Source organism: Mastomys coucha, unplaced genomic scaffold, assembly GCF_008632895.1.
Source record: "Mastomys coucha isolate ucsf_1 unplaced genomic scaffold, UCSF_Mcou_1 pScaffold6, whole genome shotgun sequence".
In the NCBI taxonomy this organism is placed as follows: Eukaryota; Metazoa; Chordata; class Mammalia; order Rodentia; family Muridae; genus Mastomys; species Mastomys coucha.
In genome coordinates, this window is record NW_022196912.1 from 121,966,316 (window position 1) to 121,983,758 (window position 17,443).

The 17,443-nt window shown below is 45.9% G+C and overlaps 1 protein-coding gene across 2 annotated transcripts in view; it reads left to right on the plus strand.

Annotated features, from left to right (window-relative positions):
- The window catches only part of Ccnk (cyclin K), a 22,956-nt gene that overhangs the window by 4,473 nt on the left and 1,040 nt on the right, over positions 1–17,443 (plus strand). For both annotated transcript variants that reach the window (XM_031357489.1, XM_031357490.1), the window contains 10 exons: positions 3,041–3,288; positions 3,899–3,980; positions 5,816–5,947; positions 10,081–10,186; positions 10,743–10,800; positions 11,472–11,641; positions 11,986–12,254; positions 12,747–12,780; positions 14,647–14,721; positions 17,131–17,443. The exon at positions 17,131–17,443 is cut by the window's right edge and continues 1,040 nt beyond it. In XM_031357489.1, coding sequence (XP_031213349.1) covers positions 3,092–3,288; positions 3,899–3,980; positions 5,816–5,947; positions 10,081–10,186; positions 10,743–10,800; positions 11,472–11,641; positions 11,986–12,254; positions 12,747–12,780; positions 14,647–14,721; positions 17,131–17,443 — 1,436 coding nt within the window. In that variant the 5' untranslated portion in view covers positions 3,041–3,091. The remainder of the gene's footprint in view (positions 1–3,040; positions 3,289–3,898; positions 3,981–5,815; positions 5,948–10,080; positions 10,187–10,742; positions 10,801–11,471; positions 11,642–11,985; positions 12,255–12,746; positions 12,781–14,646; positions 14,722–17,130) is intronic.

Genomic DNA, 17,443 nt, shown 5'->3' on the forward strand with positions numbered 1-17,443 from the left:
CTTCCCTCTCCCTCTCTCCTCCCCTCTCTTCCTCCTCCCTCTCTCTCCTCCCCTCTTCCTCTCTCTTCCCTTCCCTCTTCCCCTTCCCTCTCTCTCCTCCCCTCCTCTCCCCTCCTCTCTCTTTCCCTCCCTCTCTCTCCCTCCCTTTCTCCTTCCCTCTCCCTCTCTCTCCTTCCCTCTCCCTCTCTTACCCCCTTCCCCTGGCCAGTCTATGAAGTCCAAAAGACAAAACTGAATGATCAGGGCAGCCCTGTGGCTGTCTTTGGATGCTTACTAGCAGAGGAATGTGGCAAGCTTGGGGGTAGGCTGTGCCTCACTTTGGTCACCAGTACTGCATTTTTCTCTTTGTATGTTATGATTCTGTTTAAGTGGTCTGATTTGTAAACCACTGCACATACACATTCAGGTATCAGGTGTTCTTGGCTACTCAAGGATTCCAGGCTAGTGTAAGGATTCCTGGCCCCTAAGTGTTCACCTGCTTCCCTCCCTGAATTACTGTTGTGTCAGAGAGCGCCGAGACTACTTGTTTACCTCTGATAGGCACTAAACACAGGTGGCTGTTTGCCTTGTTCGCCATGTATTTGTGTTTCAGCCAGTTTAAGTATGTTGCATGGCACTTCCTCTGAAGTGCTTTGGTTGTGTGTCCCTGTGATTATAGTATAGTAAAAATGTCTTGTCCCTAAGAAATAACAGTAATTCTCTATTACCCTCCTCTATATGCAGTCCATATTTTGAGTTTCCCTAAATGTTGAGCTTTTCTTTGGTAGCTTGATAAAGACAGCATCTACTCCAGGCTCGCACGCTGCACTGCTTCCTGTGCTCTTGCTGACAGTGTTTCCTCAGGATAGTTTTTAAGGAGTCCAAATCATGTGTCTTATTTTTTGCTTTTATAGTTTTAGTTTTGTTTTGTTGAGAGAAGATCTCTCTAGTCCTAGAACTCACTATGTAGCCCAGGCTGACCTCAAATTCACAGAGATCCTCACCTCCCTCTCCCTCCCTCCCTCCTTCCTTCCTTTTCTTCTTCCTCTTTCTCTCCCCTCCCTCTTCCTCTCTCCTTCCCTCTCTCTCTCTCTCCTTCCCCCTCCCTCTCCCCCTCCCCCTCTCCTCCTCCTTCTCCCCCCCTCCCTCTTCCTCTCTCCCCTCTCTCTTCCTCTCCCCCCTCTGCGTCCCGGCACTAAAGGTGTGAGCCAGCAAGCCTGGCCTTCAAATCACGTTTCTTCTTAAGCACCTCACCTTGTGCCATTTAACTTGCTCCACCAACCACTTACTGTGAGCTAGAAGTCGGGTCTAAAGGCATGGTTAGGTATTGGTGATGCCTATGGAGGACAAGGATACAATGTAGGTAGACAGCTATTGATTCAGTCCTGCACCCCATCATACGGGGTACAGCTGCAAGTTCTTAGGAATTCTGCATTTGAGCATTTTAAAATAGTTCCTTTTTTTAATAATAGCTATTATCAGCTATTTTATTTATAGATATAACAGTGTGCTCATGTATGTTTGTACTTTATTTTACAGTCAACCCTTTCTTTGAAATTTTATTTTTATTGTATTTGTATATAAGTGTTGCCCTACATATATCTCTGTACACATGCATGCTGTGCCCAAAGAGGCCAAAAGAGTGCTTTGGATGCCTGGAACTGGAAGTAGGCAGTTGTGAACCACCATGTGAGTGCTGGGACTTGAACACCAGTCTTCTGGAAGAGCAGCTAGTGATCTTAACCACTGAGCCGTCTCTCAGACCCTGTTTTTCTTTGAATGTTTATGGTCTGTCCTTGTAAATGGCCCTGTCGTGAATAATTTTGTGCCTATGTTTGCATGTTTGGAATACTGTCTTCAAAGATTCCTAGCCATGGGATTGCCAGGTTTCAAAGAGCAAATACATGTGTCCTTGTTGGATAATGCCAACTTCCTCTCTATGATAGTTGTACCATTTTGTACTCAGACAAGCAACTTTGGAGACCACTAGCTTCTCCCAGCCCTGCCAGCAGTAAATTGTTAAACTTGGATATTTGCCAGGTCAAGAGGTGAGAAAGGTCAATCAATAGAATGGTTTCTGGAGTTGTCTTAGCTATGTTGCTAAGTCAGCAGTCAGTTTCACATTAACATGTAAATTATGAACTCAAACAGATCCATTCTCCAGCTGCTTAATTATTCCTGCTGGGGGGAAGGATTAGATTCCCTTTAGAACAGTCAGGTGGCAGGAGCAAAGTGCTCTGCTCCACCTTGTGAGCTTTTCCACCAGAAATGAGACTAACCCTGAAGACGGTAGGCCTCTAGACATGATCATAGACCCCTGGCCTGAGCCCGAAACTGGGTTTCTGCTCACTTGACTGCCTGATTCCACCACCTCATTTGGAACTCTTCTACTGCCAGGGTAGAAATGTTGCTTCTGAGCCACTTTCACAAGGCATTGACTTGTGGTAGCCTTGGGTAAGCACCTGGCTTCCATTTTCTGTCAACCTAGGGCTGAGTGGGAGAGAAACAAAAAAGACCTAAAGGAGATGTTTCCTTATGGACCACCTCTACCCCACTGCCCACAAGCCAGAGATTTGTGTAGGTGTGAGCTAAACCATCCTGTGACATTCATAAGCAAAAACAAGTAAAGTAAAAACTGGGAAAGGTGACCAGTAGGTGCTAGTGGTAGAGTTGGTGGTGTGGGAGCATGACGTAGCTGTCAGACAGGTCCAGGCTGTCCTGTAGAGTGAATCTGAAGCAGCGGCTGGCCGAGCTGCACGTCTCTGAGAGAAGGCAGGCAGTGAGGAGAGTGTTGTAAGCTTCCTCCGGCATTATAGACTGCAGGATGTGGGATGCTGTCCTGAACTTCTATAAGCCCAGATTTATCAGTACTGGAGTCAACTAAGATGTGTATCAAATGAGCTTTAGAGCGGATACCCTCAACTTCAAACGAACAGTCAGTAGCATGTTGGGGGATGAGGGGGTCCTGCATCAGCCGTGTTCTGTGATTGTGGATGGTTTATAATTAGAATTGTTAATAATGTGGCATCCTTTGCAATTTTGCATCTTTTCTTTCTCTTAGGATTATAACATTCCAGAGACCCATTAAGGGAAGAACAAGCTACTTCAATAAATGAAGGAGAACAAAGAAAATTCAAGCCCTTCAGTCACATCAGCAAACCTGGACCATACGAAACCATGTTGGTACTGGGATAAGAAGGACTTGGCACACACACCTTCACAACTTGAAGGACTTGATCCAGCCACTGAGGCCCGGTACCGCCGAGAGGGGGCTCGCTTCATCTTTGATGTGGGCACACGTTTGGGGTTGTATCCTGAATCTCTGTGGGGTTTGTTGTGTATAAACTCTCCATCACCAAGAATTAGATTAGCTACTGTAGACAAGCATGCAGTCATTTATCTGCATTCGCACAGATCTTAAGTACCTTTGAGATAGAAGTTGTATAATTACCTATTCAGGGATTGTCCTGTCTCTGATTTATCACTTAAATGTATATGTTCAGTTATTGAGCAAATAGGCACCTAGGGAGAAAACCAGCCCTATTGAGATCACGGCTGGGCGGTGGTGGCAGCAAGGACTGCAATGGTGGCAGTGGTGGCAGTGATGGTGGCAGTACCCAAACCTTTAATCCCAGCACTCAGGAGGCAGAGGCAGGCCAATCTCTGAGTTTGAAGCCTGGTGGTTTACAGAATGAGTTCTAGGACAGCTAAGGCTACACAGAGAAACCCTGTCTCAGTGGGGAAAACAAAAAACCCATAGCTCAAGTTTGGCAGCACTCACTCTGACACTAGACTTAGATACCCTGAGATTCCTGTTTTCTGATGGCTGGTTTGTTGATGTTGTCTGTTTTTATTGCTTTTCTGGATTAGCTAGGATCATTCTAGCCATTTCTAGCTAAAGCCTTAACCAGAACAACAGACACTATGACACCCTGGCAACTGGAATCATTTATTTCCACCGATTTTATATGTTCCATTCCTTCAAACAATTCCCAAGATACGTAAGTAAATTTTGATGTGCTGCTCTCTCCACTCACTGGAGGTGATAGCCGGTGATCTTTTCATCTTATTTCCAGAAAGGCTTGTTTTTATGTGGTGCATGCATACATAAGAGTCCATTTTGGATTATGTTGTTTCTAATTAACCTTGTTGCAATCCTTTTTTTGTGGGTCAATATGGACAACAGTCTTATTGTACTTAGTATTGTACTTAACAGTCACTGGCTGGCTGCATTGTTGATGTCTGTTTTATCGCTTTTCTGAACTAGCTAAGAACACAGTTTCTAGCCATCTACATCTATATAGTTTTTCCTTTCCCAACATAATACTTGAGTTTAAATAAGGCCATAACTGAGTTGTACAGACAGGGCTATGGTACCCAAGGGGAGTATTAATTAGATCTAGGAAGCAGCCTATACAAGGGAGAGAGTGCCAGGAGAAAGCTATTTCCAATGCTCAGGGGCTGAGATGGTCTAGGACAGCAGTCTAAAAGAAATGGCCTAAGCAGAAGTGGAAGGAGGCAAAGAGCATAATGACCAGCCAGTCAGGAACTCCTCTTGGCTTGCTAGGAATGCATGCAATTCTTACGGAGGACCCATTTCAGTTACCAAGCACCTGTAATTCCAGTTTCAGGGATGACTCCCTCTTCTGGTCTCATGGGTGGCTGCATGCATGCGTTGTACATACACACACACAGGCAAAATGCTGATACATGTAACATGAAGGGTCATTTTAAAGGAGGGACCCTTTAGTACCTGAGCAAGCCTCTGCTGCCTGTTTCCCTTGATGGCTTGTGAGATTCTTTCTTTCTTTCTTTCTTTTTTAAGAATTATTTATTTTATTTATATAACTATACTGTCGCTATCTTAAGACACAGCAAAAGAAGGCATCATCAGATCCCATTACAGATGGTTGTGAGCCACCATGTGGTTGCTGGGATTTGAACTCAGAACCTCTGAAAGAGCAGTCAGTGCTCTTAACCACTGTCACCAGCCCTGGCTTGTGAGGTTCTTAAAGGAAACAATGTCATTGTCAACTTTAGCCTCTGGCAGAGTGTCTAACATCCAGTGCAATTGGAATTGTATGACAAGTGTTCTATGTAGATTTAAAGGGACTTAGAAGCAACTGGAAGGACTCTGGCTTGGTCCTTTGTTGCTGTAAAAGAAAACTTTAGACTAAGTACTTTATAACAGAAACATAATTCCTCTCAGTCTCTGTTCCGGGACAGAGCATTTGGTAAGAGCCCGTTCTTCATAGGAAAAGTGCCTTCTAGTTTGTCCTCAAGTAGAGGTGAGAGACTCAGACTCTCAGGCCTCTTTTAGAAGGACAGTAGTCCTACTCTTCTGGGGATTAGTTTCAGTATGCAAATTGGGGAGCAGAGCAGGGGTCCACACATTAGATCATAGCAGGAAAGACAGCTAAGTGTGGACTGACAGATTGAACTTGCTGTTGGCAGAGCAGGAGGAGGAAATTGATCCCAGGACTTCATCTCTTTGTCTCTTTTCTTTGTTTTATGACAGTTATTTTGGAAAAATCATTTTTCTTCTTTGTGTTGCAGGTCAGGGGCTCAAACCTAGGGTGCCATGCATACTAGGCAAGTGCTACACTAATGAAGCACATGCACACCCCACAACCTGAAGACTGAATTTTAACTCCTTTACAAAGCCACTCATTTGTAGGGATGTAACATGTCCCTCTGGCTTTTAGAGTGTTAGGATATTTGCAAGTGAGCTGAGGGTAGGAGACTCAGGCCTGGCCAGCTGTAAAGGTCAAAACATTCTTGTGTTGTCCCCATGGAATCTCTGCTAACCAGTAAAGAGCATTTATTCTTCTTTTAGGTGACAGGAGCTTGTTGTCTCTTTCTGGCTGGGAAAGTAGAGGAAACGCCAAAAAAGTGTAAAGATATCATCAAAACAGCTCGTAGTTTATTAAATGATGTCCAGTTCGGCCAGTTTGGAGATGACCCAAAGGTAAGAACCGTAGCTTTCTGCCTTCAGATCTCACCACCTAGAGTGTTAGCAAGGGTTCTAGCTAATGTGCCTGCTTATTCTTGGGTTCCTAAGAGGGGCCTTATGGAAAAGCCTCCCTGGCTTTGTAAGGTGAAGTCTTATGGCCAGGCTTGCCCAAGTCTTCCTGACGTGCTGGACAGCGCCTGAAGCACGTCCTTGAATCCAGCCTACTCCAGTTCCCAGCTGCCTTGTGTCTGATGCTTTTGCTTCTTTGTTCACTTGGTAATTGTTTCACATGCATGCCCGTAGAGGTCACAAGACAACTTGAGAGAGTTGGTTCTCTCCATCCGTACTATAATACTGGAATTCAAACCCAGGTGGCCAGGATTAAAAGCAGGAGCCTTAACCTGCTGAACCATCTGCCACCCTGTGTCTTTGCTTCTTAAGAACCTGGGGGATGGTGAGATGGCTCAGCAGCCATCTTCCGAAGGTCGTGAGTTCAAATCCCAGCAACTACATGGTGGCTCACAACCACCCATAATGAAATCTGACGCCCTCTTCTGGTGGTCTGAATACAGCTACAGTGCACTCATTTATAATAAATAATCTTTAAAAAAGAAAAAAGAATCTGGAAGGAACCATGTTTGTGACCTCTTAGCTCTTTACAGACTGGTATTAGTCAAACTCTTTGTCTTGTCCTCTCCTAGCCCTGCCAATGTCAGTAAATGATGTTACAATAACTATACACGTTTTTATTGCGTAACAGTGCCACTTCTGGGATAAGTGGCAGTTTTCCTCTACCTCCACCCCCACCTAGTGCCCCTGTCTAACCCTACAGCATTTGCTAGTCACCTTCCCAACATTGTCATTACTTGGAATTACTTTTCTCAAAGTGTTTTGGGTTTGTTTTTTAATTAGAACCAGGGTCTAGCTGTGTATGATCTTAAGGCCCTGGTCTTCCAGCTTCAGCCTACCTGCCAGGTACAGGAATTATAGGCATGGACCACAATGGCCAGCCAAAGATTTCATTGCTTTTACATCAATTTTATCCTTGCAGCCAAATCAAGAGAATGTACCAGCAGTTATTATGTGACCCTTTCTCACAGCATACAGCTTCTCCTACTGACAGCATTGACAGAGTGGAACTTTTGTTAGACTTGACACATCCTCACTACCCTATCCAGTATTCAAGGTTCAAACATTGGTTTATACACTCGGTGGGTTTGGGTAAGCGTGATAGAAATCCATTATCATGATATGGTACTGTATACCTGCTTGGTCCTAAAAACCCTCTGTGCTCTGCTGGTTTGGCCTGCTGTCCCTTTTAATGGCTAACAACTACTGATTCTGTTGTTGCTCCCATTTTCCATAATGACAGAATAGAAGCCATACAAGTAGCCATTTTAGATTGTTTTCTTTCACTTAGCACTTTGAGTTTAACTTTTTGCTCATTACATAGGTTTTTTTGTTTGTTTTTTGTTTTTCGAGACAGGGTTTCTCTGAACTTACTCTGTAAATCAGTCTGGCCTCGAACTCAGAGATCCACCTGCCTCTGCCTCCCAAGTGCTGGGATTAAAGGTGTGTGCCACCACTGCCTGGCTGTTATATAGATTTTTATCCAATGATCATGCAGGTGACCTTTCCCCTCCGAAGCTTTAGTGGGAGTGTGCAGGCAGTGACATGTCTGTCTGATCAAAGACATCCATGATACTTGTCGAATAAAGGACAAGTTAATATTAGAGGAGAACTCAAAGTCCTAATTCAGACAAGGCTGGAGTTTCGATGCTTGACACCACTCATGATCTTTTTTCCAAGTTGTGTGTATTTATTAGGGTAGGATGAGGATCAGGCGAGTACCACAGTACATGTGTAGAGGCCAGTTACCCTCAGGCTATTGGACTTGATGGCAAGTACCCTCACCCACTGAGCTATCTCTTAACAACTCTCCTCTCTTTTCCCAAAGGATACTCATCGGCATATTGTGGTTATGACTAACACTAATGTTTGTAAGGGTTGTCACTGTGACTCTGAATTTAATTATATAAACTACCTTGTTTATAAACATTTGAACCTAATTGAAACTTACATTAACAAGAATCAGAAATGCAATTTTATTTTCTAAAGAATGTGCCCATGAATAATGTTTTCCATGTCCATGGATATCTGGTTTCTTCGGAATGAGATTTTATGTCCTTGATTTGACCAGCCATGCTAGTCCTCTGCTTCAGCCAAGCCTTGGCCACAGAGCTTGTAACTAAGATGGGTTAGGGGAAAGGTTCATTAACAGCAGCTAATGTGTACTGTTCTGGGGTGAGCAGTGCTGCTGGTTCACATCTGCCATGCAGTCTCCCAGAGGTGACGTGGGAGCTGAGAGGCAAAGGGAAGTACCCAGACTGGAAGGCAGAGATGTCATGGAAGACATTTTTCCTGGGAGAATTGAAGCAATTGTTTTGGCAGTGTAAGTGTTCAAGAAAAATGAAAGGGTGAGCTGGGAGACTCTCTGTACTAGCTTCATTTTAACTGGTTTTCCCAGCAATACTAACTTTTTCCATATTCAGTAGGATGCTTGTTTCAACCTTTATCTTAAGCACTAGACATAAAACACTTTACAAAACAGGGTGTTGTCTTTGCTGTAGTAGTTTTTACAATGGATTGGCAGGCTAGATTTTAATCCCAAAACCATTTACCTAATCATGAGCTATGGTACATGCTATAAAAAATCATTTGAAGATGCTGTGAGAGCAATCTACCCAGAGGCACAGACAAACAGTAGCTGAGGAAAGCTTCCCCAAAAAATGGTGTTTGCAGGGAACCTGTACTTACCTCATTAATTGAGTATCTGAAGCGCATCGGGAGTGTGGACCTGGGGCTCTCTGTTAGGTTAAAGGACCATGGCCCGGGAGCCATTGGCATATTTGGTAAAGGTGATCTCTACACTTAGAGGCAGTGCTAATGCCTCTGGTAATAGGCATTGATAATACTAATAGGCAAGAAGTGTGTAAGTTCCTAAAATATGAGGAAGCTTGTATGAGAAAACACTGGGAAACTAGGGTAGAAAATGGCAGGTTTGCCATGTGGTGAGGAACACTTAAAAAAAAAAAAAAAAAAAAGAATCTTCTCATTCTGTGACATAATGCTCCAGGATGAGAAGCACACACCTGCCTCTTCTCCCCAGAGTTCATTTAGTTGTGGAATAGTTAGTGGTGGGAAATTTTCAACCCTTTACAGAGCCCTTACATTTGCCAGACAAGCTTCCTCTCTCGGTACCTGTAAGTGCTAGGTGTCATCAGGCTGTATGATGGCGGACTTCAGGAAGTGCTTGTGTAGAGACACTGGCTGAGTAGAACATGAAGAATGGAGACTATGCACAGCAGTAAAACTCTGGAAAAGTGACTCTTGTAGAAAACAGAACACCTGAAACTGTTGAAAGCTGAAAATATGTCAGCAGAATGTTCACAGCAGATTCTTTAAAGTTAGGAGAGCCTCCTGGAACTTTCCCTTGGAAAATGATACAACAGGAGAGAGCTTACTGAGCAAAGGATTTCCTCTCATATTGGCATCCAGTGGAGGTCCTGGGGGTTGCAGTTCTTAATGATCTGTGGTCGAGCTGGTAGAGAGAATCACACCTACAATGGGAGGCTGGCAGAAGAGATCACTGTTTGAGCCCAGCCTGGCTACAAAGTGAGTTCCTGGTCAGCCTGAGCTGGAGTGAAACCCTGCCTCAAAAATCCAAATAAAAGTGGAACCACCGAGAAAGCTCAGTGAACAAGGTGCTTATTGTGCAAGTCAACCGCCAAAACCTATGTAAAGATGGGTACACAGAACCAGAGTCATGTGCTTGTTTTCTGATCTCCAAACACTGGCATACACTCGAGGACACAAACTCACATCGTGTACGCACATACATATGCTTGATAAATTTAAAGTCTGGTTTTCAAAGGTAGCTTATGTATTTGCCATAATAACGCCCCTAGAGGGTTTTGCTTCTTGCTTTTTTTTTTAGGTTGTGTACCTGTTTCTGGGTATTTTTAGATTACTGCTGTGTGCCCGTGGAGGTGGGAAGGAGCAAAGGACATCTGCTAAAGTAGAACTAAGAGAATAGGCAGAGAGAGACCTGTGGTCATGATGAGTTCTTCCAACACTTGCGTTCACAGGAAGAAGTCATGGTGCTGGAGAGGATCTTACTGCAAACCATAAAGTTTGACTTACAAGTAGAGCATCCGTACCAGTTCCTGCTCAAATACGCAAAGCAGCTCAAAGGTAATGGGGTGGGGTGGGGTAATGGGGTTGTTTGTAATGCTGGGGATGGGAGAACCCCGGACTCCTTCCTTTGTTGAGCAAGTACTCTGCCTCTAAACCACATAAAAACTTGCCATTCTGGAATCAAATCTTTCATAGGACAGTACTGGATTATGTTTCTCAAAAGAGGAAAACAGTTCTGTGTATGGTGTACCCAGGCCATGGCTCACTCCGACAGTGCAGCAGTGGAGCTGTTAATGCTTTTCCTTTATGCAGAGACAGGTTCTGTCATCCTGTTGCCAAGTGATAGGAGACAGGGAAATGAGTCAGGATTTTAAATAGACTAATAAAATTAGCCTTGGAACCATGTTTCCCATAAATGGTGGTTCAGTGCAGGTCATGTAAAGAGAGCCAAGAGGTAGGATATGAGCCCGTGCGAGGGATTTAATGTCATCTTCTATACAAAAACTCTTTGCTGTGCAGACGCACAATAGATTTTTAGTAACTACTTGTTACTTCCTGTGAATTCTTTTTTCCACTATTTCCATTCATTTGCTCCCCCCCCCCCCATTTCTAGGTGATAAAAACAAAATTCAGAAGTTGGTTCAAATGGCATGGACATTTGTAAATGACAGGTATGTTCAGATGTTGCTTGAATTGATGTTTTAAATGACTCAAGTATATGGACCATTTAGTCCAAACCTCTCGTCTCTAAGTAGATGAAACTGATTTGCCCAGAGCTGACTCCAGGTCATCTGCTTCTCCACATTGGTTTCTCTCACTTGTTGCTTTTGTGTAATGTGAAGGGGAAATGAAGACTAATGAGCAAACACTGAACAGCTCAGGACCAATTGTTTCTTGTGATGATTTCAGAGCTTTAAATGTCCTTAGTGAGCCAGTGACTGGAGTTGCTCACAGTTGGCACTCCATGGGCTGCAGAGAAGCATCTGCAATCTGATTTACAGACTGCTTGAGCAACCATGCAGGTTCATCTGCAGACAGCACTGTCTGGGTTCTCAGCAGCTAGAAAGAGGACGTGGCCCGCTCCCATCTGTCACACTGTGCAGCAGCTTCCAAAATGTGCTGCAGTTCTGTCTTTAAAAAGCAAGTCAGTAACCATGGCTTACAACAGCTCATTTGGGCACTTAAAAACTTCCTTTTTTAATGTGTAATGCATTTGGTTCTTGTAGATGATTAAGCAAACTGACTAGTTGCCGAATATGACATCTAATTTCTGTGTGCTGTTTTGGTCATGAATGTTAACTATCACAGTACAAACTGTCATTTTCTTTCCCTGTTGATCCAGTCTTTGCACCACCCTGTCACTGCAGTGGGAGCCAGAGATCATTGCTGTCGCAGTAATGTATCTTGCGGGACGTTTGTGCAAGTTTGAAATACAAGAGTGGACCTCCAAACCCATGTACAGGAGATGGTGGGAGCAGTTTGTTCAAGATGTCCCTGTTGATGTTCTGGAAGGTACCTGGTGTGCCGAGCTTCCTTTTAGGAACGTTGTGTTTAGTTGATTTCCCTGTGGAAAGACTCGAGAGTGAACTTTCCCAGACCAGGTGCTGTCTTGATTTTTCAGTAGCATCCTAATCTAATATGATTTTCCTTTGTCTGCACATGGAGCTTAATGAACTAAAAATAGAGCCTGGTTTTATATACAGCAAAAATGGGGTGAATGCTCAGAATGTTAAAAGTTCAAAATGCAGTTGCTGCCTATTAGTTCTTGTCAGGATCAGAGATGGTTATTCTCTTCACTAGGTAAAATTTGGTTTAAAATGTTGATTTGTGGTAAATGTGATGTCGCTGTCATTTAGACATCTGCCACCAAATCCTGGACCTTTACTCACAAGGGAAACAACAGATGCCTCATCACACCCCTCATCAGCTGCAGCAGCCCCCATCTCTTCAGCCTGCACCACAAGTGCCCCAGGGGCCACAGTCACAACCATCTCAAGGCTCTGAAGCAGCCCAGCCTCAGCAGAAGGACTCACAGCAGGCAGCCCAGCAACAACAGCCCCAAGCACAGCAGCCCAAGAAGCCGTCCCCTCAGCCCAGTCCTCCCCGGCAGGCCAAGCGCACCGTGGTGAGTGCTTCCATGGGCAGCATTGCACTTTGATGCTAGCAGCATGTTTAAAGGGTTCTATGAACGCCCAAAGTAAGAGGTGAACCCGCCAAAGTTTAGTCACACTGCATCCAGGAGCCAGGACGTTAGCTAGGAGGACACTGCCCTTCTACTGCAGCCTCCCTGCCTCTCTTACCAAGTGGCCTCTGAACCCTGTTGGGCCCTGGTCTTGTGTGTGGCCTGGAGTACTTGTAAAGGTGGTGGGAGAGCACCATCATGGCAGAGTCTGAGCAGGGGAGGAAGCCATTTGTTCCAGAGTTCCCACCAGAAAGCTCCCAGGCCTCAGGTACAACGAGGGCCTGAAGGCACCTAGCAGATGGGAGGGAGCAGAAGTGACCTCCTAGGAGCCATGGTGTGCCTCTTGTCAGATGCCACGCTCTGCTCTGCCCTGCTGCTGTCACTGCCCTTCACCCACACCTGCTCCGCTTACAGCTGTGCTTTCTTTTGTAACAGGTGGTCTCTCCCAAGGAAGAGAACAAAGCCACAGGTAAGCAGTCTTCAATTTCACCTGTCTCTGCAAACTTTCAGATGCAGATCAGCCTTAACTTTAGAGCCCATGACTACCTTTGTCTGCTGGCAAGGCTGCTGTTGTCTCTGCTCCTCATCAGACTGTATTTTTAGATTGTATTTTGACAAAAGGTGTCAGTAAGTGGAGACATTGCTGGCAGTAAAAATATGTGCTTAGAAATATCTGTGCACGTGTAGTCATGAGGGAGTGACTTTTGCAAGGCTGTTTATCATGAGAAATGAATTAAGTCCATTGTAGAAGAAAAGAGTGATGGGCCAGAGACTCGCCTGTGGGCATCCGAGGACTTGGGTTGCTGCCTCACATTCTCCCTACTTAAGACAGCCAAAGCTCTTTTTAATGTTGGTGGGTTTTGTTTTTTCACAAGATTCTTAATATGCTTTAATACTGGGAATAAGCAGGAAGTAGAATTTGAGGGACTCCAGAACAGGAAATGAGAACCAACCATTTGCCTGTGTCGGTCTCCTGAGCTCTGGAGAGTCACAGTGCATCTTCACTTGTTTCTGTTGCTTAGTTGAAGGCCCCACTGAATTATTCATAAGACTGTTGTGAGATCTTCAAGCTAATGCTGTATTTTTCTTAGCCTCTCTGGGAGAATGATGAGATCAGTACGGGTGAATGAATTTTGGCTCCAGTAACAGGCATAGTCTATAAGAAACAGTGTGGGCTCTGATCCATGTCACGTGGGTTTATAGTCAAGATGAGCAGATGTGGTTCCGTGAGACAGGCTGCCCTACGGTGACCTTGAAGCAAGGACCTGCTTCTGAGCAGCCAGAGCACTGAGATGGAACGATACGGGAGCAAAGAACTTAGAGAGTGGGGCCAGACAGGCAGTGGTGTGTCATTAGTGTGCAAAGAGCGCTCCCTCACAAAGGGTTCCAAGTATGTGTGTGCAGTCCTAAGATGAGGCAGAGACTAGATCACATGGAGAAACGGACTTTGTATAATTGTTGGCAGCTGTTGATGGCTTTCATACAGGTGAATGGCAACATTAGCTTATTTGCAGTCAGGTTCCTGACAGTAGACTAATGAATAGGATAAATGGTTAGGGGTGGAAAGGTACTAGACACACCTTGGCAGTGGTCATCAGGCCAGACAATAGAGATCCGGGATGCACTGTTGACGTGAGAGCTCCCCATGCTATGCAGCTTGTCACAACTGTCACTGAGGCCAGGCCAGCCCTTGGGCTGTCATCCTAGGGACTGTCAGCACAAAATCACCAGATTCTCAAGGCTTTTGATGGTTACTCGTGCTTTTGCTTCTTGTTGTTTTGAGACAGGCTCTCACTAGGTAGCTCTGCCTGGCCTAGAACTCACTGTGTAGAGCAGGCTAGCCTAGATCTCACAGAGGTCCGCCTGCCTCTGCCTCCCAAGTGCAGGAAGAGAGAACATAAGAGATATGCATAGGATTTTATATTGAGTATATGTTGAAATAGTGTCAGAATGTGTGTTAAATGAGATAGTATATAGCCTGTACATTTTCACTTGAAGGCTAGGAAGGAGTGTGGCTTTCACGCAGCTGTGCAGCAGCTGTCATGAAGACAGCTTTAGTTGTCCTGGCTGTGGGAAGAGGAAGGTGGGAGTGATGCCATCTAACAGAGTTGGGGAGATGAGATTAAGAAAGGCATTCACTTGAGGGTCCAGGGGTGCAGTGCATAGTTGGGGCTCTGGTTCTAGAAGAGAGAGGGGGCCTAGAAGTTTAGTTATGTGTGCAAGCTGAGCCTGTTATCCCAGCCCTCGTGTCTGTTCTTTTTCTCCAAAGAGCTCTGCTGTAGGGTTCAGTTATCAGAGAGGGTGTAAATGACCTTTTAATCCCCTTTCCTTTTAGAACCACCGCCACCACCTAAAATTCCCAAACTTGAGGCTACTCACCCACCATTGCCTCCAACACACCCACCTCCAGGTATGTGCCTACTGACACTGTTTGCCCAGGGCCTTTGGGACTGTCTACTGGAATGATGACTTGGAGGGTTCTGCAGAGTAGCTGGATGCAAGGAGCCTTAAAAACTGCTAGTTTCACAAACTAGGTATGCGGCGATGGCATAAACTTGCTGAGTCAGCACACCCTGACCAGCTGCATCCAGAACTACTGAATTGCATGAGGTGAATGAATTTTAGAGAAAACACTGACAGCTGAGAAATACATATCCAGACTGTGAACAGAGTTGCTCTTAGGCTACAGTCTCTCGCCTGCTTCCTGTTGGCGGGGAGCCTTTATGGTGTGCTATGAAGAATGAGCAGTTGTTCTGAGTCACAGGAGAGTGAAGTATAGTGTATAGAGTTCTCAGCAGTACATGAGACTGGGAGACTTCCCAGACAGCTTTCTTGACTGTCTTCCTCCTCAGCAAGTTGTTCTGCCTGTGCTCAAGGCAAGAGAGAAGCTATGGGTACCACAGGTTTTGTTCCTACCTGCAGAACACAAGAATTCCTGCCTAGGTGGCTGCAGAACAGCCCAGGACATAGGCAGTACCTGAGAGCCAGATCAGCTCCAGGGGGCCTGGTTTGAGAAAGGGTTGCCTGACACCCATTGCTCTTCTGTACGTAGATGTGGCCACAAAGAGATGAGTGAGCTAAGCTATGGGTACTCCCTCAGACAGGGTCCCTGGGATTCTGTGGGAGCTATCTTTGTAATATTAGAAGATTAATCAGTGGTAGAGAGAAGCAGAGCGCTATGACCTGAAGAAACGCTAAAGTCAACAGTTGGGTTTAGGGGACATTGTGGCCTTGTGTGGCAGCAGCAAACACAGGTGAGACATCTGCCCTGGCACAGCACGAGAGCAAATACTCTGAAACTGGGAGAGCAGAACTAAGGATCATGCTACTCAGGGGGGTCAGTTGGTTGGTTTTTTGTTTTCTTGAAATAGGCTCTTCTGTGCACCCTAGGCTTGTCTTGAATCATTCTCCTCCTCTGTCAGCTTCAAAGGTTCTTGGATCACAGTAGGCACCTCCTACACCTGATCCAGGAGTCATTGCTTAAAGCAGGATAGCCATATTAGGTTATACTTTGATGCATCCGTCTCACTTAGCTCTGGAACCAGTGGGCACGTGTCTGCCCAGACCTAGAGCAGCTTCTTTGCAGGTACACCTGACCATCTGCTGGGAGGATGGGAGGTTGAGGCCCTCTGGCATGTCTGTGGCCAAGCCAAAACACAGTTTGCCTTCCACTTAGTGAGTACAGGGTATAGTAGGCGCCAGTTCTAGGCCATGTGAAAAGCAGTGGCGTGGCTGTTCCCTAGTTGTTCCCTGCTTGGGCAGGTCCCGTCACTGTGCCAAGCCCATCTGTCTAGTTAGGGCCCAGCGGCAGTCTTTCACATGGGGCTCCTTGAGGAGCTGGCAATGCTCTTCACTACCTCACTTCCCTTTAGGAGGCGGCTGTAGCCAGCAGGTTTGCTCCTGTGATTGGTGTTCTTTCGGAACAGCCTTGTGAAGGGACACTATTTTATGTGCAAGGTGCTTTGCTTGCTTGTGTGTCTGTGCAACACATACATACCTAGTTCCCACAGAGTTTAGGAGAGAGAGGGCATTGGATATGCTGGAAACTAGATCCTCTGCAAGAGCAATGAGTGCTCCTAACTCCTAAGTTATTTCTCCAGCCCAGCACACAGTTTTTGAGTGCATGTGAGATAGTGATTAGGGGTAGAAGGCTCTGGGATCTTCCCCAGAGAAAAACCATGACCTAGGTCACAATCCAAAGCCTACAATGATGTTTGGGGTGGGGGGAATAGAACCATAGTTATGAGCCATGGGCAGATCTGTAGTCTGTTGTGGACACAGGTCTAGGAGTGCTGCTGCTCCTCCTCTGTATCTGAAATGACAGATCTTTCTCCTTTTAGTAAAATAGACAGGAAGGCCACTTTTGTGGAGTGCTGGTTTCTGTTTGACTTTTATGTCATCTCTGTCACTTGATGGGCTCAGGCTTTGGGAGTGAAGACTGGTCAAAAGCCCCACCTGTTTGTGCTAGGAGAGGTGAACTGGGATGAGCCAGCTTGTGCTTTGTGTACCCAGTAGTTGGGGGGAGGACCCAGCATTCCTGGGAACAGTGTAGAAGACCTATTGGATGGGTCCACAGGCAGGAACTAATGGTCTCTAGACTTACTGGGCCACAGAGGTAGTAGGCATTCCTCGATCTACTATAGCATGGCCTTGGGAGGTGGCAGTGCGTCTTCATCCAGTGCCCATGAAGAGGCTGCCAGGCGTACCTGAAAGCTGCCTGGTCCTCTTGGTAGGAAGCCAGGGCTTCCTACTCTAAAACTGTTGGGCCAGCAGCTGTAACATTCATCCGGCTGAGCACTGACATCTCTTTCTTCCACAGACCGGAAGCCTCCCCTCGCTCCTGCCTTAGGTGAGGCTGAAGCAACTGGTCCTGTGGAAACAAGTGACCTCCCCAAAGTCCAGATCCCTCCTCCAGCCCACCCGGCCCCTGTGCACCAGCCCCCACCATTGCCGCATCGGCCTCCACCCCCGCCGCCCTCCAGCTACATGACGGGGATGTCCACCACCAGCTCCTACATGTCAGGAGAGGGCTACCAGAGCCTGCAGTCTATGATGAAGACGGAGGGGCCCTCCTATGGTGCCCTACCCCCAGCCTATGGCCCACCTGCTCACCTAACCTACCACCCCCATGT